This window comes from Entelurus aequoreus, linkage group LG04 (assembly GCF_033978785.1).
Source record: "Entelurus aequoreus isolate RoL-2023_Sb linkage group LG04, RoL_Eaeq_v1.1, whole genome shotgun sequence".
Taxonomy (NCBI): Eukaryota; Metazoa; Chordata; class Actinopteri; order Syngnathiformes; family Syngnathidae; genus Entelurus; species Entelurus aequoreus.
Window position 1 is genome coordinate 64,650,048 of NC_084734.1, and position 27,366 is coordinate 64,677,413.

Below are 27,366 nucleotides of genomic sequence, written 5' to 3' on the forward strand. Positions count from 1 at the left end.
GGCGTAGGTGGAGAGCTAATGTTTTTAGCATAGCTCTGTGAGGTCCCGTTGCTAAGTTGCTAAGTTAGCTTCAATGGCGTCGCTGGCACAGCATTGTTAACCTTCGCCAGCCTGGAAAGCATTAACCGTGTATTTACATGTCCACGGTTTAATAGTATTGTTGATTTTCTATCTATCCTTCCAGTCAGAGGTTTATTTTTTTGTTTCTATATGCAGTTAAAGCACGATGCTATCACGTTAGCTCGTAGCTAAAGCATTTCGCCGATGTATTGTCGTGGAGATAAAAGGCACTGAATGTCCATTTTGCGTTCTCGACTCTCATTTTCAAGAGGATATAGTATCCGAGGTGGTTTAACATACAAATCCGTGATCCACAATAAAAAAAAGGAGAGTGTGGAATCCAATGAGCCAGCTTGTACATAAGTTACGGTCAGAGCGAAAAAAGATACGTCCATCACTGTCTCTCAAGTCCTTCACTGTAACGTTCCTCATCTACGAATCTTTCATCCTCTCTCAAATTAATGGGGTAATCATCACTTTCTCGGTCCGAATCTCTCTCGCTCCATTGTAAACAATGGGGAATTGTGAGGAATACTAGCTCCTGTGACGTCACGCTACTTCCGGTACAGGCAAGGCTTTTTTTTATCAGCGAGCAAAAGTTGCGAACTTTATCGTCGATTTTCTCTATTAAATCCTTTCAGCAAAAATATGGCAATATCGCGAAATGATCAAGTATGACACATAGAATGGATCTGCTATTCCCGTTTAAATAAAGAAAAATCATTTCAGTAGGCCTTTAAAGCACTTTGACAGTATTTCCACATTCACCCATTCACACACACATTCACACACTGATGGCGGGAGCTGCCATGCAAGGCGCTAACCAGCAGCCATCAGAGGCAAAGGGTGAAGTGTCTTGCCCAAGGACACAACGGACGTGACTAAGAAGGTAGAAGGTGGGAATTGAACCCCAGTAACCAGCAACACTCCGATTGCTGGCACAGCCACTCTATCAACTTCGCCACGCATGCCATGCATTAGCCCACAGCCTACTCCTGCAACTTTGAATTTAACTTCAAATCTTCCTATAAAAATATCACCTCATTCTGAACCGTGTACCTTTTCTGCGCTTTCCTAAAAGCAGTAATGCAAATTGCAGACATATGTGTTTAATCCTACACCTGTCAAGCCAAAATAAACATCTGTCTTACAAGAAAGACTAACTCTGAAGTATCTTCTGTTTATGTTCAGAAATTGATAACAGCTTGTTTGAAAATTGTGTTTTCATTATACAAGATAGTGGCGAATCTTCAAGACATGGTTTGTGCTGTGTAACTTAGTCTTGCTATTAATGAGTCGTTTAACAAAGTAGGAAGTCAACCACATGTTTTGTTTGCGTGACTGCATGCAGATTGTTTAAAAATGGAACTATTGGAGGTCAAAGGTCGCCTGTCCTCATGGAGCTGATGGATGGTAAGCGAAGACACAGCGAGCGAGCGTCTGGGCCTCCTCTCGCTGTCACTGATACCGAGGATGACGTTCAATCACGACCGTGTGCAGCCGGTGTTTAACTGGCCTGCTCCTAAAGAGGGATGGGCTCGGCAGGGAGGAAAAACCACAGAGGCCATGAGAAGAAACTGTTTATGCTCCTCGGACTCCCTAATGACTCCTGACACTCGTCTCGCTCAGCAGTCCTCTTCAGCCTGTTGGTGTGTAACCACGTCCACTTGTTTCCTCCTTGTGGCAAGGCCATCTGGGTGTCATCTTGTTAGCTCATTACGGCGCCATGCAAGCCCCCCATGTGACAGTGATCGAGGAGAGCGAGCATGTACAAGGCTTGTTTGGTGAACATGGGAGGTGTGTGTCAAGATGGGTATGTGTCTGTGTGTTGGAGCTTGTCTGTGTGCAACTCTTATGAGTCACGCCGAATGTGATTTGCTCTGCGTGCCAGCCTGTTGACTAACTGAAGTGTGTGTGTGTGTGTGTGCGTGTATGTGTGTGTGAGAGGGACGGTGTCAGCCTTCACACGTACAAATGCATCTCTCTGCATGGTGCAGATTTTTCTTCTTCGTCAATTCATCTACATGTTTCAGTCTCCGCGATCATAATCTACCCATAATGCAGTTTTAGATAACTCATAGTTTTCTGCCGCTGAGTTGAGTCTACAATAGGGATCAACTCATTCCTGCTTTGCTAAACAATTCTGGACCCAGATGGGGTTTTGTTATCTTTAATTTGAAGATGCTTATATTCGTGGCCTGTTATGCACTCCCGTGGAGGTGACTCGTTTACTGTGTTTAAACGTGAGAAAATCTGTGTGTGTATGTACTCTGCTGGCTGCATGTTTATATGTGTGTGTGTGTGTGTGTAGTCTATGGGAACATCTACCCCTGCGCCACCCTGACACAATTCAGTTATGTATACAAGCTCTTAGGTTGAGCTGCTTGTCACAAGAGTGACCGGCATGCTTTCTTAAGGCTTTAATAAACGCCATAAAGAGACGCCTCGGAGAGACGCCTCGGTTCACTCAAGCTTCCTGACAACTTGACCATGCGTGTCTTTCTCCTTTAATAGGAAATGATCACAGCGTGTCAACAACGCTCGCTGGATCTTAACCGCAACATCAAGAGCAGAGTCAACTCACATGCTGCATCTTGAATGTTTCCATTGTGCGTCTGTGGCTCTATCTTCCCTGGATCTCTAAACAGTTTGAGGCTGAAACAGCTCCTACTTGCAGACAATTATTTCACATTGATTGTAGAGCAGAACAGGCCGAACCCTGTGTTCTTCATGATTAAACAAAGCGCAGACCGCCGCGGGCCCGCCAATCAGCTTTTAATCAGCGCTTCTACATATATATTAGACAACACTCAAGATCTCTACTCTCTGCAGAACAGGGGTTTATGTTCTTTACAGGCTGAATTACTATCATGTTTCATGATGTGCCATAAAATAAACCCGCACTCCGATTCCACGGTATATTGATTAAAACGGGGGTAAACATGGTCGTGTGCGAGGTCTCATCAGTGATAATGTGCAGGGTGGGAGTCGGAAGCCACAGTGATTTTGTGGAGAATGTGAAAGAGAAATGATAATTGGGGAGGTAAGACTGTTCCTGGTGTGATAATTACCATGCTGATAGCGAGGGGAATGGAGTACATGTTGTGGTGTTGATTACGCGTGTTCGTGCGTGTTTGTTTTCACACTCTTGTTTCCATTTTAAAGGTCAAGCAGACATCCTGAAGCCATGTTGGACAGACAGAGAGTTGTTTTTTGTCTGCATCTGAGCTGCTGGCTGGTATGCCCCCTACATGTTCATAATGGATTTAATTGATATGTGTGGCATATTCATGCTGCTGCTCAGGAGGAACAAATCAATTAGATGCCATTCTGTTTAGACGGCTGGCTCTGGCCCTTCCTCTCCCGGTTTCTGTTTTTTTTCGGGGTTAGTCCATTCAAGCGTCGAAGGCTGCCTGCCAGTGCGGCGCTCGGGGCACAGGCCTGAGTTGACTGGACGGGGGTGGATGACGGGGGCGGAGGGATAAGGGCCGGGTTGAGGCTCTGTGAGGGGTTCTGAGTGGGCCTTGGTGTAGGCGGTGTTTTATATGAAAGTCGGCGAGGGCAAGGCACATGAATAGGGGCGGCTTGGGAAGGTCCAGGATGCACCCCACGGTGCTTTTGTGCGCTCTCACATCCGTGTGTGTGTGTATGGTAAGGTGGGAGGGTGAAGCATATGTGAGATCATGTGAAATGTAAAAAAAATGTGTGCTTTCGGGGGTTTTTTAGAGGTTGGGGGTCCGTTCTTTTCTTTTGCTTGGTTGTTTTCTGTTCTCTGTAGTGTGCTGTTTGTATAAGCCCTTTACAGGATTGAGCGCACATTGCGGCTGTCCAGATGAAACAAAACCAACCTCATTGGGTTCTTATGAAAATAATTCTCTCTGTTTTGTTTGGTGCAGGCAGATCCACCTCATTTGACACGAGGGGATAAGGCCTGTCTCACATTTAGGGATATTTCTTCCCACAAACCTCAGTTTATATCTGCATGACTCTTCCTGCCTGCACTAAACCCCCTTTCATCAACAGCTCTTAGAAAGTCTCTAGACAACATGAATGAAAGATGCAATTCAACCTCCCTTTTCAACCCACTCTCCCTTTCGACCTCCTCAAAAGTACAATATTCTTCAGTCCCTCGTCCCCTCCTCTCCATTGCGTGGTTGTTTGTAGCAATGGAGTGCTGCTGATTAAGCCAGCAGAGAGACAAACGGGAGACAAAGTCACAGCCCCACCAGTTTAGTTTCACATCCTGGACGGTAGTTGTCCTGCAGCTTGCCAAGTGGAGGGCTTTTAAACTGGGCTAAACACTAATTGCTGCCCTATTTCTTTTATGTTGCTTCTTTCCCATCTGCGATGCTTCCAGACCTCCACAGCAGCCAGAGCCTCATTATAGCAGACAGTTGACAAAGGCTGGGAAACAGAAGCTGGATAGCAATCTAACTGCCAACTAGAAGCCATGTTCGGAAAATTGAATCAATGACAGGGGCCGGCTAGTGATTAAATCCTTCAGGGATATTAAGATACTCCGATTGAGGAAATCTTAATTATTCATCTAAATGGTGGTGGTTATCTTTAATAGGGGAACAAACTGAGAATTTGGGTCTGGGCGTGTATAGATTGGAGGCCTTTTGAACAAGAACACTCACAAAAGCAATTTCCGCACAAAGAATTAGAAAGCGCCTACTTGTTGAGGGAAACAATTGAAGTTCTAATTGTGATAGTCTTTCTTTTATACCGTCTGGTTTCACACTTGTTTGTCTGCTGTGTGTTTTTCTGTGTGTATAGAAAGGGGGGTTGTGGAGGGTGGAGTATAAGAAATGTTGAGGAGGTGCATGAAGATTGAAGGATAAAGCGAAAGGGGATGAGATTGGATAGACGAAATAGAAGAGAGAGCATGAGCGATAGAGGGAGGGTGGGGAGGAGACGGGATGGTCAGCAACAAAGCCCGATGTTGCTATGGAAACATGTTTATGCCTCAGTGATGCATTATGTATCCAATTACAGACTGATTTTGTCCATTTCTTCATAGACTCATGCACATGAACCTGGGCGTGGAGTGTGCATGTGCAGACACACACACACACACACACACACACACACACACACACACACACACACACACACACACACACACACACACACACACACACACACACACACACATACTTGAAAGCCGGGCATTATTGGTGAAATTGTTGGTAGGACAAAGGATTCGCTGCTTTCTCTTTCTTACAGGCCCTTGAATTAGCAGAACCCCTCTTCTCAGTCTCATGAGCAATATGGACAATAGTGCCTTACAGTTTTTCAAGCTTGTACCCAAAATTGCCCTCATGACATCATCGGTCCCCCCGAGGAAAAAAAACAGAGGTCGGCTGTTGGACCATTTTGCAAATTCCATTTATCATTTGTGTGATTGAATGCATTTATTCAGTAATGTCTGAAAAGGATGCTCGTGAATGATGAATGGCCTTAATCCGGCCACGTACATTCTCTAAAATGTGACTTTGTTTCTTACAATGCCTGACATTCTGCCAGCAAAAGAGCAGGAGTCTGCCCGTTGCATTCATATGCTCCTCTGTTTTAAAGGTCCTCTCCCTGGGCCACACTGAAGTGTCAGTTATTTGTGGTGAAATAAGGGGGTGCAGATAAGGTGAGATTATGCTCTCGCAGAGAGACAGTGAGGGTTCCTGCCCCTGATGTCTTGTAATAATGTGAGGGATCACAAAGAACAACAAATGCATTGCGCGCAGCTAAATCCTGCTTAAATCCGCTGGCATGGGCAGATCTCACAGATAGGCTCGCTGCTGTGCTCACTGTCTGCGACCACAACACATACACACACACACACACACACGCACACAAACACACCCGTGGTCAGTCCGGCTGTCTGGGTTAATGCTTGGCTAACTGGGACAGCAGAGCTGAACCATGTTGACATTTTAAGCCTCAAACAAGTCCGGAACAATGATTCAGCCCATCTGACCCCCCCACCCCCTTCCCACCAGACCGCAACCTCAGCCCATTTTGCTGAACAGCTATCTCACACACACACACACACACACACACACACACACACACACACACACACACACACACACACACACACACACACACACACACACACACACACATACACACACACACGCACATCAACACGCACACGCACACGCACACACACACATGCTGACCTGCAAAAACATACACACCAGTGCCCTAATACACTGCAAGTATCCCGCACTCGTCACACACACTTACACGCGCACACATGCACACGCAAACATTCGTCTACCGTTCCCAACATTTCTGTGAATAAAAGAGAATAGGAGTTGATCTGATTGAGTTGGCAGCAGCGAGCGAGGTGGAGCGGTACAGTAAGGCCAGATGGATTATCTTAATCCCCGAGCAGATGATCAGTCAGTGGGAAGATGAATCAGGAAGCCTGACCCCGCACTCTTGTTTGCCTCCACATACTCGGACCTATGATGTTAAATGGACCCCATGTGACACAGAGGCCTTATATGTACAGTAACAGTATACTGCATGTATTATAGCCTGTCACACTGTGGCTCTAATCCTTTTTATGGCCGCCATTTTGTGTTTGGCCTTGTTGTTTCACTCCCTCAAACATTTGGTATGCTTTGATTCAGACCTCTAAGAATTTGTGCGCACTGAACATTGTCAAGCTGTAACTTGCTGTCTGTGTTTGTAGACCCAAATTAACAGCTCTGCCTAAAAGCCCAATGCCAAAGGACTTAAAACATATAAAAGCCCAAAGTATTAGGACTGTATAAACTGTTTTGGAAGTATGCGGCTACTTTTCCAGACTTCCTTTATGATGTGTTACTTACAGCCTGTCTTTTATTTGTTCCTCACAGGTTTCTGGCTGGCAAAGGCCTGATTATCTACCCAGACATTGGGGACAAGCTGGATATCATCTGTCCCAGAGCAGATCAAGGCCAAGAGTACGAGTACTACAAACTATACTTGGTCAAGAGGGAGCAGGCGGAGACTTGCAGCACGGTCCTTGATCCAAATGTCCTGGTCAATTGCAACAAACCGGAGAAAGACATCAAATTTACCATCAAATTCCAGGAATTCAGCCCCAACTATATGGGCCTTGAATTCAAGAGGAACGTCAACTACTACATCACCTGTAAGTTTCCCATGAGAGATGATGTACTGTTGACATGGTTTAACATTCTTTGATACAGGGAGGCTTGACGCAACAACTAATACACTCTGCTTCACACACTGTTGAACGCTGTCGTGTGTGGCCGGGGGGCTCCTTAGTTAAACTGTCCTTTAATGGTGACTGCAGCATTGCCATGGCAACGGCCCAAAGTGATGTACTTGGCTAATGTTTAAGGTCAAAATAGACTTTTTACGTGAGGAACTAATTTTTGGACCGACATGGGTAAAATTATTTTCATAACGCTTGCACTTAAATATGCAGATGTAGCATTTGGGGCTTGGAATGAGGAAATATTGCAGTGTTTTTACATCACATTGAGGAAACATGCGTTCCACCACAGCCAGCTCCAGCATTTTATAGCTGTTTAGTGTTTACATTATAACCCACCTTTAATAAAATCAATGGAATCTTTTACAGTGTAATGGCACACTAGATGTATCTGCATTTGATTCATTAAGTCCCACGTGTTTTCTATAAAACAACTCTAGTCAATTATTTGTGTCGGGCTGCCATTGTAATCATTAAAAGTCAAAGACAGGAAGGGTTTATTGTGTCATGCATTTGCTCACTAATCAAATACATGCAGGGTACCTCCATAAGCCGAGGAGCGTGCTTTACCACTGCCGTGAAAGGTGAGGTGTGGAAGCGCACGGATCACCTCCACAAGCATGCAACTAGCCTTTGACTAGTGGGAGTCACGCAGCAATATGAACTTGAAATGGAAACCTTGCAACTCATGATTGGATTCTATTACGCTTTCTTGGGGTGAAGATTCGATTCAGAATCAATTTTCTATTCAACACTTTTTTTGCAATATATCATTTTTTATAAAAATGATAGCACTTTTTTCACCAGGTTACAGGTTTTAAAAGGTCTTCTCGGCTGCTGAAATATAATGTAAACGTCTTTAAAAATTGGTTCTTAAAAAAAGAAGTATTCACTTTTTTAAAAAAAATTGTGAATCGATTTTGGAAAAGGAATAAATAGGAATTGGGATTCTGAAGTGAATTGATTTTTTTTAGCACCACTATGAAGAACACAGTCTACAGTCATTTGATAACTGTTCGCCTTCCTGGTGAAATACGTAAACCAGGGATGTCCAAAGGGCTGCTTGGGGGCCTTTTGCTGACTGCCGCTTGTTTTCTAATGTCTTGTGGTACATTATAGAAATAAATTCAACAGGAAAAAACAGCAAACAGAGAAGAATCGAGTGAGAAGGATTATGGTACAAACGCGCGTAGCCGCTAAAGGCGAGGAAAAGCGTGAATGCTCTTGAAGCATACATATGGCGGTTTATCGATGCTAGAAAACTTAACGACTTTAATTTTCATTTATCGTAGGTTAATTGACTTATTGAATATCGGCCCAGGCCTAATAGCACATAGATTTGTCTTGGATTATATTTATACATATAAGTTTTTTTGCCTTTAAAAAATGTGTCATAGCCAAGTCTGCATTATTTATTATTCACTTCCGACCGAATGCAGCTGAGATAGGCTCCAGCACCCCCCGCTACCCCGACAAGTGGTAGAAAATGGATGGATGGATGGATGGATGGACTTTAGTTTTTCAAATGGTCTGTAAATGCTAAATGATCTGTATTTGTATTGCGCTTTACATGATACGTCACATTCACCCATTCACACACTGATTCAATCAATTTTACTTTTTTTACTGCATGAGAATAAAAAAAGAAAATTTCCCCTTTGTGGGATAGGTAAAAGTCTATCCTATCTTATCACACATTGGCCTCAGCTAGACCCCCATTGCAACCCACTACCACAAATATATTCCAGCCCTGTAAGAAACACTGAACCTAAAATATATTGAAATTAGACACAATTATTAACTTAAAAACTTTAGATTCTCAAAGCAAGTTTTTTTTTTTATCACACATGATTGATTATTACTTTTTGATATGAGCAATTTTCCCATGTCTAAGGGGAAGAAGCATAATTGAGGATCCTGTAATAAATCTTATTTTACAGCACAAACTGGATTATAGCATACACAGTATGACGCAGAACACCATGAAAACGTTTCATTGTTGTATTCTTAATAAATAACTTGGATGCAGATGTTCAGCACCCTCTGAAGTCCAAATTCATACCCATGCCAAATTAAATAGCACATATGTTTTGCTTTTGTTCTGCGGCACTTCAGTCGATATTTGTGAACTCAGCCTCAAAGTCAGAGAGTGTAAGGAAGCATGATGATGTTATCGAGTGGCTCCAGTGGCCACGTATCATGTGGGCTTGGAAAATCATTTTTTAGGTTTTATTATACCCAAATGTCTTTAGGGAACACTTGGGGCATTAATGCCCCTGCTGAAACTTTTTTCCCTGCTGTTTTAGAATCGCATCATAGGCAGTGGAATATTAGCGTAGTATATACTTTTTCTGGGACTGAAGCTTAAACTCAAGGTACTGGAATGTTTATTGTAATACTGGATAGTTCTGTTCAGTTTTATTTCAGAAGTTTTTGCGTTATAATATAAAAAATGATGTATTGTGAGGAATCAGGTTATCAAATAAGAATATTAGTGTATTTTAACAATTGGTTTAAAATAAACAAAAAATTGATACAAAAACAATTATTTTCAGATGTTACATTACAATACAAGCCCAAATAGAGGTAAATCCGGGAAAAAATATTAAAACCACCTTTAAAACAATAAGTATTTGTTGAGCGAAAAGAAAAAGTAATCATGAGTGTATGGTAACTTACCACATAGTTTCCCACAGGACTGTAATCTATTTGTGTTGGTGGTGGGGAGGTCTGCATGACATCATCGTTTAATTTGCCATGATACATGTGCATGTAATTGTATTGAATGCTCTAGGAGAGAGGAGTCGCGTTGTGGGAGAGAAAAAAAACATGAAAAGCAAAACACATGTTTAGAAATTCAAATGAGCTTTCTTCTGTCGATTTCTTTTATGTCACAAACAAGACAGAGCCGTCTGTGACTGATTTTAGATAGTGGGCATGCCCACAGCAGCACGCTTTTCATTGATAAGATCATGCCAGACACAAAGTTTTTGCTGGTTGCTTTTAAAAAATATATGAATATCTCGAGGGTTTGAATGCTCGCTAAATATTAATTGGCAACACTGATCCTTCCTGCTATATGTTGGCAGACCAAGTGCGTTAATGATTGGCATTACGATGAATACCGCCACCTTTGTTCGGTTTACATTGTTGTTCTTTGTAACACCCCAGAAAACATACTGTACATTAGGACTGCACGATTTTGCGAAAAAAACTAATTGCGGTTATTCTCTCCAAATTTGCAAATTCGATTCCATATGCAATTTCTATATTTTATACAAAAAAATACATACAACTGTGAAAATAACGAGTGAAGGAAAACATGTTACTTTTAGACAGTCAATTAACATATTCTTGTCTCAAGATGCCACACATTAGAACAACATGCAAAAATGTACTTAAAAAATATTTGGCGTAATATTGTAAAGACTGCATGTGTGCTACTGTTCTTAGGGTGTTTGTTGGCTGCTATGTTTGTGAGTAGACGACGCAAGGCTTTTTCAAAAATAAGAGTGTTTTGCCATCCTGTCTTTACATTTATTTGTATCGGCGGTGTCGTCCACAACAACACAAGTAGAGGAGATGTGGCTAGCATTAGCTTCGTAGGGGGCGATTCAGTGTCTCAGGGATGAATGAGTGGTCCCAAACACATGATTAATCATCATTTAAATCAGATTAATCACACTTTTTAAATTGGATTAATCATGATTAATCACAGGTTATTACTCACTTGTATAATTTAAATGAACTTAAAATACATCTCAATATTTTGACAAATTGTATTTTATTGTCAGAAACTCATACAGAAACATTTTTTAAATGTTTTACTTGAATGTAAGTCATTTATATTCACAACTTTTTAACAGTTTCATTTTGAAATGACATTTGCCACAGTCAAAGTATCCTCACACATCTTTGCACTGATGTATGCATTGACCTGATCACTGACCGTAGACTGTAATAAGCTGCATTGCCTTTCAGGTGAAACCATCCGCGGTTAAGATAAACGAGCATGTGTGGTCAAAATAAATTGCTCGATTAATCTGCGTATCTATTTGATTAATGCAATATTTTTTTGTGATTAATCATATTATAATGTTCTTTTTGACAGCCATAAATATATATATTTAAATACTGTAGGTAATAATAATAGTATTGCTTGGTAATGTAATTATTTCTTTTAACATACTGTACATGGTGACACCCATACTTAAGATAACATTGTATAACTGTATTATTCCACATTGTGGTATTAGTGCTTTTACACAAGTCAAGGACTTCATAGTATTGATGTTTAAAGTAACAGCTTGCATTTGTGAGCATGCATCTTAATGTGATTCTATGTGGGAATCTTAATCAGAGGTTGTTTTGATTTTTCTGCTCTGTAAAAGTGTATTGGTAATACCATTCGCTGTGTAAAAGTGTATCGGTAATACCGACTGGAGGAGTACTTGCCTGCGGTGTTTCAGACATGTAGGCTCCATCCCCGTGATGGTGCATCATTATTAGCCTCATATACTGTAAGTCTCTCGCGTCAGCAATAATCAGAGCTTGTATTTGTCTCTGTAGTGTGTTAATGTTGTTGTCCTTTGCAACAGGACATGCTTTCTTTATTTATTACGCTGCGGTTTGTGCATACACTGTGACACACCTCATCTATCATGCATATAATGGCCATGTCAGCTGCACGTGTTCCTATATGTGCTACTTCCCTCAAAGCCCAAGAGACAGACAGTGAGAGGTGAACATCCGTGTCCTGCTTTTCCTGTACAGTAGAGTCTGCTGCGTGTTTGCCAGTGAATGCTTGCCTTGTGAATGTCTTTGTTGGGAATGTGGCGTAAATCAAAGGCCCAGCTTATCTGACCTGACTAACGGTCAAACATTTTTGAGACCAAAGGAAGATGCAACGGGAGTGGACATTCCAAAGTCCACCCGTACTTTGACCCCGTGGCTCCGTATGTCTTTTCCTTGATCATCTCAACCTCCCTTCCACGCTAGATTACACAGGCTGAACAAGCAATAGAAGTTGTGGGGTAAAGTAAGCAACAAATGGTTGTGTTTGTGTGGCTCCCCTGTGCCCTTGTGTCACAACAGGGGACGTCCACCAGTCGGTTATGTGCATCCCAGGCAAGCTTTGACAGGCTTGTGTGTGTAGGACTGTAGGGCCTAGGGGGTGCTGAGGGTAAAAGTCAGAACTCACGAACAGAGGGTCACGGAAACACAGCAGGGGTCAGTAATGATAACCCTGTACTGATCTAAACGCCAGACCAGCTTCAGTCTGTGTCGTCCATCAGCACCCTTCACCCCCTCACACACACACTGTGTCACACGCATAACCAAACAAACTGGCTGCATTCATTGTGTTGTCTAAACAGGGGATTTGGAATGAGATGTTTGTGTGGAAAATAGCTGGGCTGTGTTTAGAGGCTTGAGAGCTCAGAGTGCACTGACTTAAGACTTCAGGCTTTTCAACTCAAAGAATTATAATGAGAAAAAGAGAGGAAGTCGTATCTATATACTGTATATACAGTGTGCACACACAAACACACTCACACAAACTGCTACAACATTAAGTACACCTGATACATGTGTTGGTTACATTATCTAGCTAAGCCACATAAGAAAGTAAGTATGAAGTACAGTTGTATACCACAGTAAACTACTGCCACGGTAATACACATTGTTAAACTGGCATTGTCACCTAAAACTTTGCATTATTACATCTGATAATTTAGCTTCAATTGTCTTTTTTGTTCAATGTGAAAGTTATAAAATTAAGAGAATAATAATTTCACAAATAGAGTTGTAATATTACAGGAATACATAACAAGATAATATAATTTTAAAGGGTAACTGCACTTTTTTTTGTAATTTTGATTACCGTTGAAACTTTATTCAAGCTAAATACATTTTAAAGAGTTATTTTAACCAATACATGAATTGATTACATTATTAAGAAATGATGCAATCCGCATGGAAACAAAAATATGCTTATCAGGTCAGCTATTATTTTAGTAATCGCTTAATCAATCGAATTGTTTGTTCAAGTAATCGACTAATTGGATAAAATAATGTTTAAATTCTTTATTTTAGGGAAAATAGTTAAATAAAAAACTGGTTTCTAGTTGTTTTTTTCTGATAGATGCACAAGAAGAACAACATGTAAACTACGCAAAGCTGGGTCACGTCCAAGCAGTCTCCACAATGGCACAAAGCCTGTGGGCAGCATTATTCTGATCAAAACTGACATTCAATATTCTTTGTACAAATTAATACAAAATATACTATAGTTATAAAAATAAGAACAATGGACTGTAATGTTCCACGGTGTCATGCATGGATCTGAATGTAAAAATTCAGTCATTTACAAGCAGATCTAGTTAGTACAATTCTGTGCAGATACAGTTTACAGCCTACATGTTTAGGCCAGTGAGTATAATGGTATATTATTTTATATACAGTGCATGTACATATCCTCCTGAGATCTAGCGCCCTCTGAAGTGTATAACGCGGTGCTATTTTATTCTCTCCAAAATTTGCAACTCAGACCAAAGAAATAGACCAAAAAGAAATGTCCACTGCAGATGACGCTGGTTCTCAGGAGGATATATATTGTCTGTCGACCACTGACTGACTTCTCAGGGAAAAAAAGGAGCGTGAGCGCTGGCTGGCTGATGTTTTGTGTGGTTACCCGGGCTCTGACTGTGTCTCCTATATAAGGTTGAGGCCGCGAGGCAGTAAACACAAGCAGTCAGTCCTCATACGCTCCTCTCGTCCTCTCCCTTGATTTCTTGTGTAGCCGGCAGGGTAATCCTGATCCTTCCTGACAGCTGTCACTCTCCATCTCGCCGTGCCGCCGTGGACTCTTGACATTTTCTGACTTTCACGCTGAAAAAAACTACCGCAGTGTTTGGGGATTGTGTGTGTGTTGAGGGGGGTGGGGGGTGGGGGGGGGGGCATGCTCCCACAATCTCGGAGGACTTCCCTGTAAGGTTTTTGATGTTGTCACTTAGGTTGTTTGCCGCTCAAACCTGGGGAGCTATCTCAATTGCTAGCTAGGGACAGATAATCTTTGTCCAAGGATAAAACCATGAAAGTGTCTATTATGGTGTGTTCTGTCTACAACAGGGGTGTTAAACTCGTTTTCATTAAGGGCCACATCGCAGTAATGGCTGCCTTCAGAGGGCCACTTTTAAAAAAATAATTAAAATTATGCATGCGGGCAATAACCTGTGATTAATCAAAATTCAAATGTATCTGATTAAAAACAAAAACATAATTTCACAGCATTGATATTAATGTGTACCATTAATCACCTCATATTTTGCACTTGATTATTAGATTTTTTTCATGTACAAATTAATAGATACATCATACTTAAAGGTGATAAGCAAATATTCAACTGTTTATTTTTATCTTTACTAACACATTTTTGTAATACACTATATAATAATGTAATATTTGGCATGATTAGATAACGTTTAAAATATACGCATTTGTTCCTGTCAAAATTGAAATAATTATTTGCATTTAGTAAAAAAATTAAGTATTTTATTAACACACATTTTTCCCAGGCTTTCGCGGGCCTCATACAATGATTTGGCGGGCCAGATCTGGCCCCCGGGCCTTGAGTTTGACACCTTTGGTCTACAACCTACGCTCAAGGTGTCTTTAGACTCAAGAAAATATTTGACAGCTGTATTTGACACAGTGGGAGGATCTAAGCTGTGCTCACACCTGACAGGATTAAAGTTAGAAGGCATGTTGCTGATCGCCAACAGTTTTTTTTTCCAGCACGGGATATTTGCTTAACAACCTACACATACACTCCCTCCCCCCATATGGATCATATATAATCTTATTTTAAAGGCCTACTGAAATGAAATTGTTTTATTTAAACGGGGATAGCAGATCCATTCTATGTGTCATACTTGATCATTTCGCGATATTGCCATATTTTTGCTGAAAGGATTTAGTAGAGAACATCGACGATAAAGTTCGCAACTTTTGGTCTAGATAAAAAAAGCCTTGCCTGTACCGGAAGTAGCGTGACGTCACAGGTTGAAAGGCTCCTCACATTTCCCCATTGTTTACAATGCAGCCAGAGCGATTCGGACCGAGAAAGCGACGATTACCCCATTAATTTGAGCGAGGATGAAAGATTTGTGGATGAGGAGCGTAAGTGAAGCGGGAAATTTAAAATTGCACTTTATAAGTTAACCCGGCCGTATTGGCATGTGTTGCAATGTTAAGATTTCATCATTGATATATAAACTATCAGACTGCGTGGTCGGTAGTAGTGGGTTTCAGTAGGCCTTTAAAAAACGTTCTTGCCATTGGGAGAGTTGAAAGTTAAGTTTGAAATCCCTGGCCAGGGTTGCGGCATATCACCAGATCCCCCTTACCCTACTTTTGCAGGGACGCAAACACGCCATCTGCACACGCATCCTGCTCTTGTAGTTTGATACATTATGTTCCGGTTTACTGTACTGCAATAAAAGTATTCTGTTCCTAAAAAAAAAATAAAAAAGTTAAATGTCATCTTTTAGAGTTAACATAAAATTACCATAATCAAATCACGGCCCCCTATTCAAAAGACACGCATTTGTCAGCTGCGCTCTTGAGAAGACAAAGGCATTTTGAATGTCAGATTATAGAGATGCAAATGACTCACACGTTTTCCAACTTGCAATTAAATGGGTTTTTAACATCTGGTAACCTCCCTCTGTAAAATCACGCAGAGATTTGAATTACAGGAAAGAGACTCTGCAGCACATTTTCTTTTTGTCTAAATGCTGGAGCCTCAAGCATGCTTTTTATCAATGCAGAACAAAGGACGCGTTGTGTTATTGCACATTTATCAGATAGTAGACATTTCAAATCACTTACAGCTTTTCTTACTTGTGAAATGCTGCAGCATACCGTTAACTTTTAAAGGGGACCTATGAGAAATGTTGTCTTTTCTGAATTATAAACGTTGTTACAATGTTGGAATCCTGTGTTAAACAATGCTAAAGCATCAAATCATAACGTTCATACATTTTGGCGTGAGCTTGCACGCAGTTTTGGATAGCGCTGGTGCAGGGTTTTGCAGTCTGGCTACGTTGTGATGTTAGAGCGAGATCATCAAAGGGGGACGCACCTTTTTTGGAATTTTGCCTATCGTTCACAATCATTATGAGTACGGATGGATTTAAAAACAATGCATTATATGTATTAAATTCATTCAATCAAAAATCTACTTACAATGGAGCCTATGGGAGACGTTCAATTCTGCCTATAGAGCCCCTAAAAAATATTTTCATATAAATGATGTACGTAAGTATATATGTAATATAGTAACGGGCACATTTATAATAACATTTAATATTTACTTATTTTGATAATTTTAAGCATACGCGCCGCATTAATTTCAAAAACACGTCATGTTTGCTTTTTCCCCCCTTCATCACTGATTATTACTCACGGCAAACTTTATGAGAGCCAACAAACTAGTGTTGTAACAATACCAATATTTTGGTACTGGAACTAAAAATTTTTCGGTACTTTTCGGTACTTTTCTAAATAAAGGGGACCACGAAAAATTGCATTATTGGCTTTATTTTAACAAAAAATCTTAGGGTACATTAAACATATGTTTCTTATTGCAGTAAAGTCCTTAAATAAAATAGTGAACATACTAAACAACTTGTCTTTTAGTAGTAAATAACAAACAAAGGCTCCTAATTAGTCTGCTGACGTATGCAGTGACATATTGTGTCATTTATCATTCCATTATTTTGTCAACATTATAAAGGACAAGTGGTAGAAAATTAATTATTAATCTAATTGTTCATTTACTTTTAATATCTGCTTACTTTCTCTTTTAACATGTTCTATCTACACTTCTGTAAAACTGTAATAATCACTTATTGTTCTGTTGTTTGATACTTTACATTAGTTTTGGATGATACCACAAATCTGGATATCAATCCGATACCAAGTAGTTACAGGATCATATATTGGTCATATTCAAAGCCCTTGTGTACACGGACATATTTCCTGAGCTTATAAACATAATATACATAAAAAAAAACAAAAGAAGATGTTGTGATTAGGGTTGCAAAGGGGTGGAAACTTTCCGGAAATTTACCACGGGAAGTTAAGGTCGGGAAGTTTGGAAATATTCACAATTTTTTGATTATTCAAAATTGGACACCGTCCACGGGAATTAATGGGAATATATGGGAATTGATGGGGAATTACAATAATTATATATTATTTGTCTATATGCTGCTGCATCTTTGTGGCATTTTTGACGTAGCTCTTTGCACAGTATTTGCAAATGTACACAGCCATTCCGCCTACATTGGTTGGGGTGAAATGTCTCCACACATCAGATAGTTTACGTGGCATTATTCTGTTTGTATTTATTTATTCCTTTAAAACACTAATGCAATGCCACACACTGATATAGTCAGCTAAACAATTGGAGTAGTCTTTAAAAATATTTTACTGATAGACACATGAATAGAAATAGGCTAGATGAATAAATGAACACTCAATTAGCATGCTAAACCAAACTATAACCTACATTCTTGTATAACAACAGAATGGCTAGCAGAACAGAAGGCAGAGGAAACTACATTTTGATTTAGCATTTGCTAGTTAAACTTTACAGATCACAAAAAAGGTCAATTTGGATCGCTAACGTTGTTAGCATAAACAAATGGGATTTAACATAGAAAGAATTAGCATCACGGCTAACGGAGAAATATTTTCGGTTCATTCTGAGACTGTGGTGGTACATAAACCTAGCTAGCTAGAGATATTGGCCCCAAAATCATTTAACAAGTACATGAACAGCTAGCTAGCTTGAGTGGTAGTGTGCTGGAATAGTCTACAGTCATACAGTAACAAGCAATTACACTTCTATTAAACTTAAATACCATATATCAAATATATTTACCCCAGTAATATCATCAACACTTACCTGACTAGATGAAGTCCTTGGGCTCAAATACTAGTGTGGCTTCAATAGCCCTGCTGTAGTGTGTAGCATGCTGGGAATTATCTGTGCATGTGATGGAAGAATGCACTGCACATGTGATGGAGGAATACACAGTGCAGGGTTGAAATTCTACTGAATTTGCATTAAATCAGGTTGTTTTAACTAATAATCATGCTTCAAGATCTAGCATGTTGCACTCAATGTTTATTCCCATTAATTTCCCATTAATTCCTGTTAATTCCCCTATATTCCCGTTAATTCCCATGGAAAGTTTCCAACTTTGAATATTCCCGGAATTTTGCAACCCTAGTTGGGATCCCAAAAAATATTGACGTAATCATAGTAGTATCAACTCGATACGTGCTTGTACTTGATATCATTAAAGTGGATGTTAGGTGTCGATCCACCAATGGCGTTTGTTTACATTTTGATGCCGGTGAGCTACGGTATGTAGTGAAGCATGTTTAGCTATTCGTCGTCCTGCAGGGATGATACTTGTAAGAAACATACTTTATTTGTCGTCATGGAGGCGAGGATTAGTGATTTAGAGGTCGCTAAAACACTGCCGACGTCGGATGGACGTTAGTCGCTAGCCAGCGAGCCATGTCTTAAAGCATCTCTTCCTGAGGGCGTTTCAGTGTTATAACTTCATCTTTATCGGTAGTTTTTAAGCCACAATGCGTCCGTTCTCCCTTTTCTGTCTACATACTGTGTCTGTTTGTAAGTACTTCGTGATTGTGTGTCGCCGAACATGCTCCTCTGCTCGTAAACCAGCAATGTCACGACGTGACTTCGGCGCGGGCACGGGGGGTGCGGGACCGGTACGTTTCAGAGACGGTATCGTATCGAAAATTATTCATTAGTATCGCAGTACTATACTAATACCGGTATACCGTACAACCCTACAACAAACATAATAAAATACCACTTACTGTACAAGGTCTGCTGTCATTAGGATGCTGACTGCTGGGACGTTCATATATTCCCCTTCAGATGAAAAAATGTCTCATAATCCTCGCGAAGAAACGGGGAGGAAGGCCGGGGGAACAAGCACTTTTCGTGTCGTCCTCGCCTGTCCCAACTTGTCGAATCATATTCTCAGCCATCTACTTTTCAGGTGAGAGGCATAATTTATGATCTAGAATAAACTCACAGGGAGCAGGGAAGCGAAGAAACAGCAGGCCACTCGATGATGTACACATAGGGACACAAGCTTGTGATCACAGCGCCGCTATAAATTGTTTGTCTGCGCTAACACTTATAATAACAATATCACTAATACTTGGTTAATATTGAAGTCATGAAATGTAAATGGTGTATTGTTGGCGCTTTTTGAATGTTTTTTTTATCGGATTTTATGGGTGGAATAATGGAGCTCCCATTGGCTCCACTCTAAGCGGACTTTTATTTACATCTATTTAATATTTAGAACGCATAAATAATAAAAAATCCATCCGTTGTCATGTCTTTCATAATGATTGTGAACGATAGGTAAAATTCCCAGAAATGTGCAGTTTCCCTTTAAGTCTAGCTCTCAGCTCCCTTCTGCTTCAGGCTACAAAGAAACACAAAACAGGTAGGATAACGTTTTATTTTAATTTAATCTTGGCATGCACATAATAACACCAATGTGGCACATGCAGTAACCTAAATGCTGCTAAATGCAGCTTTTTTATGCAGTCTGTATTGATTGGAGAGTGTGCAGGTGTGTGATGTTGTGACCGGGTGAATCTATGCAATGTTTATGAAGCTTATTTTCGACCGTCTCTGGGAAGAAAATTGTGGTGACAACTTCCAGATATAAATTTAAACCGTTCACATTTTCAAAAATAAATGATGATACTTTTGAAGAGGTTGGGGCGTGGTTTCATTTGCAATCTGGGAATACCTCCACCAAAAAACATCTTGCAGACAGACTGAAAAACAAAGCATATCCAATATATATTATCTAGACCAGTGGTTCTCAAATGGGGGTACGCGTACCCCTGGGGGTACTTGAAGGTATGGCAAGGGGTACGTGAGATTTTTAAAAAATATTCTAAAAATAGGAACAATTCAAAAATCCTTTATAAATACATTTATTGAATAATACTTCAACAAAATATGAATGTAAGTTCATAAACTGAACATCAAATCAAGTAGGCTATTCCATTCATTACCATAAACCCAGAGTTTCCCCCATGCCATGATGGTTTGAACCTCACTAAAATGTCTGTCAAAAAGAACTGTGAAAAGTAATGCAACAATGCAATATTCAATGTTGACAGCTAGATTTTTTGTGGACATGTTCCATAAATATTGATGTTAAAGATGTATTTTTTTGTGAAGAAATGTTTAGAATTAAGTTCATGAATCCAGATGGATCTCTATTACAATCCCCAAAGAGGGCACTTTAAGTTGATGATTACTTCCATGTGTAGAAATCTTTATTTATAATTGAATCACTTGTTTATTTTTCAACAAGTTTTTAGTTATTTTTATATCTTTTTTTTCCAAATAGTTCAAGAAAGACCACTACAAATGAGCAATATTTTGCCCTGTTATACAATTTAATAAATCAGAAACTGATGACATAGTGCTGTATTTTACTTCTTTATCTCTTTTTTTTCAACCAAAAATGCTTTGCTCTGATTAGGGGGTACTTGAATTAAAAAAATGTTCACAGGGGTACATCACTGAAAAAAGGTTGAGAATCACTGATCTAGACCCTGGGTGTCAAACTATTATGATACTTTTGAAGAGGTTGGGGCGTGGTTTCATTTGCAATCTGGGAATACCTCCACCATCAAACATCTTGCAGACAGACTGAAAAACAAAGCATATCCAAAATATATTATCCCGGGGTGTCAAACGTGTTTCTATTAAGGACCACATTGCAATTATGGCTGCCCTCAGAAAGCCACTTGTAGCAGTGAATTTACATAAACGTAAACATATAGTCTTATTACGCTTTTTGCACTGGCAACTGTTTTGAAATGTTGGAATTTACTAACATATTGATGGATAACTTGCTTTGAAATCATAAGTCAAGATGACAAGCAGATATTAAAGTATTTACTTTTGATAATAAAAAAATAAAAAAATAAATAAATGCTTGGAACTTCTCGTTGCATGAGTAGATAGCATTGAAGTGCATGTAGGACATATGCAATTGCATGCAGTACATTTGTCTGTCAATATAAATAGAACAAAAACATTTAGCTAGAAAGTGCTTTATTATTTCCAGCCTTTTGCGGGCCGCATAAAAGGAAGTGTTGGGCCACATTAAATGATGTGGCGGGCCAGATCTGGTCCCCGGGCCATCAGTTTTATGCATATTATCTTGACCACAAGGAAGTCTTTTAAATGTAGATTAAAATCCTCATAGATCCCATTTAAGATTAAATGAATGAAAAATGATATACTATACCAGATATCAATGTGTTTGAATGGCTTTTGTTTTACAAGTTATTCTTAATAGGCCTAGAATGTAAACATCGTATAAAAAAGGCTTCCTAATATAAGCTGTTTGATTTAACTGTCATCGATGTTACCGATTAGAGTTTTAAACAGCTAATCAGTAATACTTAACAGATTTCCTTTTCAAAGTAAACCTTGCTAACAGCTCAGGTTAGCCCCAATGGAGCAGCACGGCCCTGGATAAGGAGATTTAACCCCCCACCCCCCATCGTCTTGAGTGTTTATGGCGCGCCGGTGTAATATGTGACTTTCTGCTTGCTTTGCAAATCTATCCAGACTGCCTATGCTACTTCTCCTTTGGATATTTAATTCCTCTGGGGGCTAGCAGTTATTGTCATTCGTTATTGCCTTTCGTTTATTAAGGAGGAGTTTGTTTAGAATGGGGAAAGGCAGAGGTTGGGGTGGAGGGGTGCACGGATACTTTGTTGTTGGGGGGGGCTTCTCACGTGGCAAGTGAATAGTCGCCATTGGTTACGACAGAACCCTTCTCTCCGAGATGATATATTCATTTATTCATCTCAATTAGTCAGCTTCGTGCATCTCCCAACACGCACGCACACACACACACGCCTTATTGGAATATTTAACCCCCCTCCTCGCTGTCTCTCCCTCTTCTAATCATCCCAGCCGTCATCACTCAGCCTTTAAGGTCCTTAAACGTGTGTGTGCCCTACTAAGACGGTGTTCATGATAGCTTGGATCTCCTTTCTGCACACGCAACAACACTCTCATTCTTTTGTTTTCTTCTTCGTTTCATTGCACGTCTTCTCAAAACTCATTTTTGCAACCTCTCCCACAGTGTTCGTCCTTCTCCGTGAGCACTACTCAATAGTTGAAAGTAAGCTTCTTGGTTTCATTTATTTCCATCCGCAATGTCAAATCCATCTCAGTGCTTTTAAAACCTCAAAATAGCTGTAGGCAAAAAAAAAAAACGGAGACATTTCAAGACTGCTGGAAAGATTAATGTTGAGGAAGAGTAAATGTAACAGATGAGCATTATTGTCCTTATGGCGAAATGTTGCGGTGTGTTCCTGGATAAGAAAATATAAAGTAATGGCAGCTTATTTTCCTTTTAACACATGCAAATGCATATTTCTTCTTCCAGTCTGGGGTTGTTTGCACTGTGCTTTGCCAAAAACACATATTCTTTCTTCTCAGGCCAATGGCTAAGCTGAAATCACAGCCCTCTGTCAGATGGGCCTCACTTTCCCCCTTCCAAGCAGCCGTAGAACAGCAGTTTCTGTTTTCCAAGGCGCGCTCTGAAATGGCTTTGTTTTCCAACAGCAACTCAGTTGCACCCTCGGACGACTCCTGCCAAGAAGCTCTCCTCCTGGAGCTGGAACCTGAGCTTGTTTGCACAATCTCATCGGAGAAATATGGATGTATAATTATGGAGGTTATTAGTTTTAATGTCTTATCCGTTCTAAGGGAAACCACTACGTGCTTTGCGGGCTGGGGTGGTGTGAACATTTCTCCAGAACGCCAATTTTGGAGAAAAAAAAGACTCTCGCTGATGAAATTGAATCTGCTCCGAGCAAAAGCAAACAAACATGAATCACAAGGCGGTGATAGAGATTGCTGTGGTTGTCCGTCGGATAAATAAGGAGTATAAATACGGCTCTGCCGGCCAGGACCAAGCCCGTTTCTGTGAATTCAGCTCAGTGGCTAAATGTCCGTGTTCCATTCCAGCACGACCGCAGGGACACAAACGCAGCAACGGGAGCAGACGGACGTGTGCGTGCAAACACAGAAATAAATATCCTCAAAGCCGCATAAGCAAATTCAAAGCTATATCGACTCATAAAGTCACACTCGCATGCAAATAGAGAAGCAGATAGGCAAACAGTAAGCAGCCTGCACTGTTGTGTGCACGTGGGCCTGCACATTTCAAGCAAGTGTGGCTGAGATGAGATCTTCTCAGGCTTACTTTGGGTGTGAATGCTGGTGACCACAGTTGGTTGCCGTCTGATGGATGGATGTTAAAAATAAAGTGTCATCAAATAAGTATGTGCTATAATTCAGCCTCTCACATGATGGTTTGATTAAAATCCAAAACCTACAGCTCTTATTTCGTTCACTCTTTCTCTTCCTTTTCTTTTCTCCCTCCTCCATAATCGTTCTCAACTCTCTCCTCTCCCTGTGCACACTGACAGATCCTTCAGGAAATTGTTTCGAATCTGCCAGACATTTTTCTGATGTAGCTGTTTATTTGCGCTGGGGAGGGGGGCTCAGGGGATCCGTCTCCCTCCCTCCAGTATTGGACGAGAGGTTAAGCTCCCAAACTCCTAACTGCCTTGCGCCAAAAAACGCTGATCCTCCAACAGCACGGCTTTACCGTGTAACCGATACAGGGGATGAGGAGAGAGGAGCACCAGGGAGGACGTAATCAGTGTGTGTTTGTGCGTGTTTGTGCACCAGCTACTATAGCTTTGTGTGTATTAGGATGTAATCAGCGGCATTTTCTCTGTGGTCTGGTGGGCTCTGTGATTGGGCTTTTGTCAAATAACAAGTGGAGGAAATTAAAGTATTTTTCTTCTACTTCCTGTGTTGCTGCCTGCCCTCGAAGCCTTGCTGGAGTTTGGCAGCTATGGCCCCAACATCAAGGGCCAGCCCATGACATAAACACTCTATGCAGTTGTTTAGGGACGCGAAGACTAGATTATGGCGACCGGTCATTGCAGTAGCTGATCATCAATGTGGTCGCCGTGTTCTGCAGGTGTTTGATCTACTTTGATGGACTGAATGACTCAATTGGATACAATTAAACTTTGTTTCTGCTAAACCTGGTCGTTTCTATATGTTTTTGTTTGGTTTAGCAGCATCTCTGCGTCCATTCAAACACCTATGGAATTGTTTCTCTATTGTTGTTTCTCCAAAGATATGTCTAAAAAACATTTGTTTTTTTTGCACAATTTTGCCCATTTATTGTGTTTTGTTTACTTTTTCAGTTACTGTAATGCCGAAATGGCATAGCAGTTTTGAATTGGCGTTACTGTGGTAAGAGACATTGAACCCCTTTGGACTTATCCACCTATTTATTTTTTACCTTGTCATGTATAATTTGGGCATTAACTGGAATATAAACAATATTGAACATGATGGATTGAACTAAATTGTAGTTTGTCAATGTAGTCTTTTTTTAAAAATTGTTCATATGTGATTATGTTTAGTAAATACAAATCTTTACATAACTGGTTAAATAATAATAAGACATTGTTTTCTTAATATCTAATTATAAAAGGACTTGAACTACATTTATGGTGGTTGTGTCTTTTCTGCACACACTCCCATAGCCAAATGTACTTCTGGTCACTGAGAGTAATACACTACAGCTGTGCTTCTCAAAATTATTTCACCGAGTACCAGTAGAATATTGTAGTAAGTAATGGCCAACATTAAAAAACAGTAGCATAGTAGGCCTAACTATTAATCAAAAACAAGGCAGAGGTTTTATATAGTACGTATATTTAATATTTTAGTCCACCGTAACATTACACACAGTTTGAACAGTAACACTGTTATATTTAACTAAGTGATTATTTGGCGTACCACTAGATGGAGCCCATGTGCTACTACAGTTTGAGAGTCACTGCACCACAGTAAACCCTTGTTTATCACTGTTAATTGGCTCCAGGCTTGGTAAATACATTTCTGCGAATTAGGGATTATCGATTATAAATTTAATATTTGTATAGTTGGAGCATAAAAACTAAAACAGTCACCTTTACAAGCCGCAAACTTTGCGAGGGACAACTGTATTACAATATTCACTAAGCTGCAGTCAGTCAGTCCTATGGCTGTTACACCGGTGATAATAAAGACTGAATTGAGGGCCACACAAAGCCTAATGCCGGCCCTGCTGACATCACAAGTATTGCATATATGCTTGTGTGTTATACTGCAGCATAAGAGCTACCTGCCATGTTGGCTGCAGTCAGCTTTGTTCAGTCTCCTGCAAGTTAGCAGGTACATGAGCGTCCCCTGGGGTTTAGGCACAAAGGTTGACACATGCACGTGCACAAGTGACAGGGACACGTGCACGCCCACACACCTGTGTTATTCTGTCTGTGTTCTCCCTCTTGTATTTTTAAGCAAAGCAGATGGGCAACCTTTTTTTTTTTTTTTTTTTACTCCTTCAGTAATCTTTCCAGTGCAGTCACTTCTAGTCAGTTTCATTGGGTTTTATTTTTAATAGACGGTGAGCTGACATGAGAAAAAGTGCCTAGAAAATGAATTTCGCTCCCACGTCTAAGCACAACTTGTTCAATGCATTTTTGCATAGATAATACCCTTCTGGACTTTGGGTTAAAAGTTCAGAACATGATACCTAGCCAAATTTTGTCACAAGCCAGAAATGTATATAGAGGTAAATCACAAAAAACGAAAATCTTGTGCTGCAGTTTTGGCTTGTAAAATATGTCTTATTCATTTTGGCAACACAAAATCTTTCTCAAATATCATAAATACATATACCTAACATCTGAAACAAATATTGGTGCCTTAGTATACTCATATGTGAATTTAGATCATGAAATGTAGCAAATTTCTTAAAAAACGATTCAACTGAAGTGATTTGCCCCAGCACAATGAAGCACACACTTATTAAATTTAGCTAAAAGCTTATGTATCATACATTAAAAAAATGTCACAACCTTCTATGTAATCAAAGGTACAAAAGAAGTAACACACCGTGGCCAAAAGTGGCTTAAAATCTAGCAAAATATTACCATGCACCCCAAAACTGGAATAAGGCAAAAATGGACAAGATTAAAATAGATGCAGTAAAGGCCCAAATTGGTATAAAATATGATAAATATTTATTAAAGTAGCAAATTGTTTCACAGCATGTGTCATTTATACCCCCCCCCCCCCACACACACACACACACACACAAACACACACAAAAGACCAAAACAAATTTGAAAAAAAAGGTAATACAGACATTATTTAAGCTTTACCGTTAAAATGGCAGTGTGGCATCTCGATAATCAAACATCTTGATAAAGAAACAAAAGTGGCAAATTTTACATGGTGACATGGTGCGTAATTACTCATCAATATCACTTTCATCTGTGTCATCATCCCATGCACCTCTTTCTTCTGTTTCCTTTGAAACATTTCCACAGTTCTGGCAGTGACATAAATCAGTACAAGACATTTTTGCAGACATACATGAACATCTTTCTGTTTCACATTTGCTTGTCTTGCAACCACAGTGGACTACCTGCAGCACACTATCTGGGGCAGGATTTCTAGTCATCCATCTTACTGTTAACTCCCCATCCTCAATGTACCATCCATTGCCAATGGGTGAAGGGGCACACATCATACCAGTCAGGGAATGTCGCATTACTGCTGCTTGGTAGTTTGCCCTTTTGCAGTGTTGGTGGAGGGCATCACTTGTTGGGGGAATGGACAGTTCTGGCAAAGATGACGATGCCATACAGAATGCTTTGTATCTTGCATCGTTCACGTCTTTGGCAGATGCCTGTCCATACAGGTGGCACACATATTTGCTCAGTGTTTTGAACGTAGACTGGTCAAGGTTAAAACTGCTGCCCAGATTTGAGAACGCAGTCAGGTATTCGTCTTTCTGACAAGCAAGAGAAAATGTCTTCCTTTT

General features: G+C 40.2%; 1 protein-coding gene across 1 annotated transcript in view; it reads left to right on the top strand.

Annotated features, from left to right (window-relative positions):
• The window catches only part of LOC133648935 (ephrin-B1-like), a 130,007-nt gene that overhangs the window by 42,407 nt on the left and 60,234 nt on the right, over positions 1-27,366 (top strand). The window contains exon 2 of the mRNA XM_062045491.1: positions 6,930-7,207. Within this exon, the coding sequence (XP_061901475.1) occupies positions 6,930-7,207 (278 nt within the window). The remainder of the gene's footprint in view (positions 1-6,929; positions 7,208-27,366) is intronic.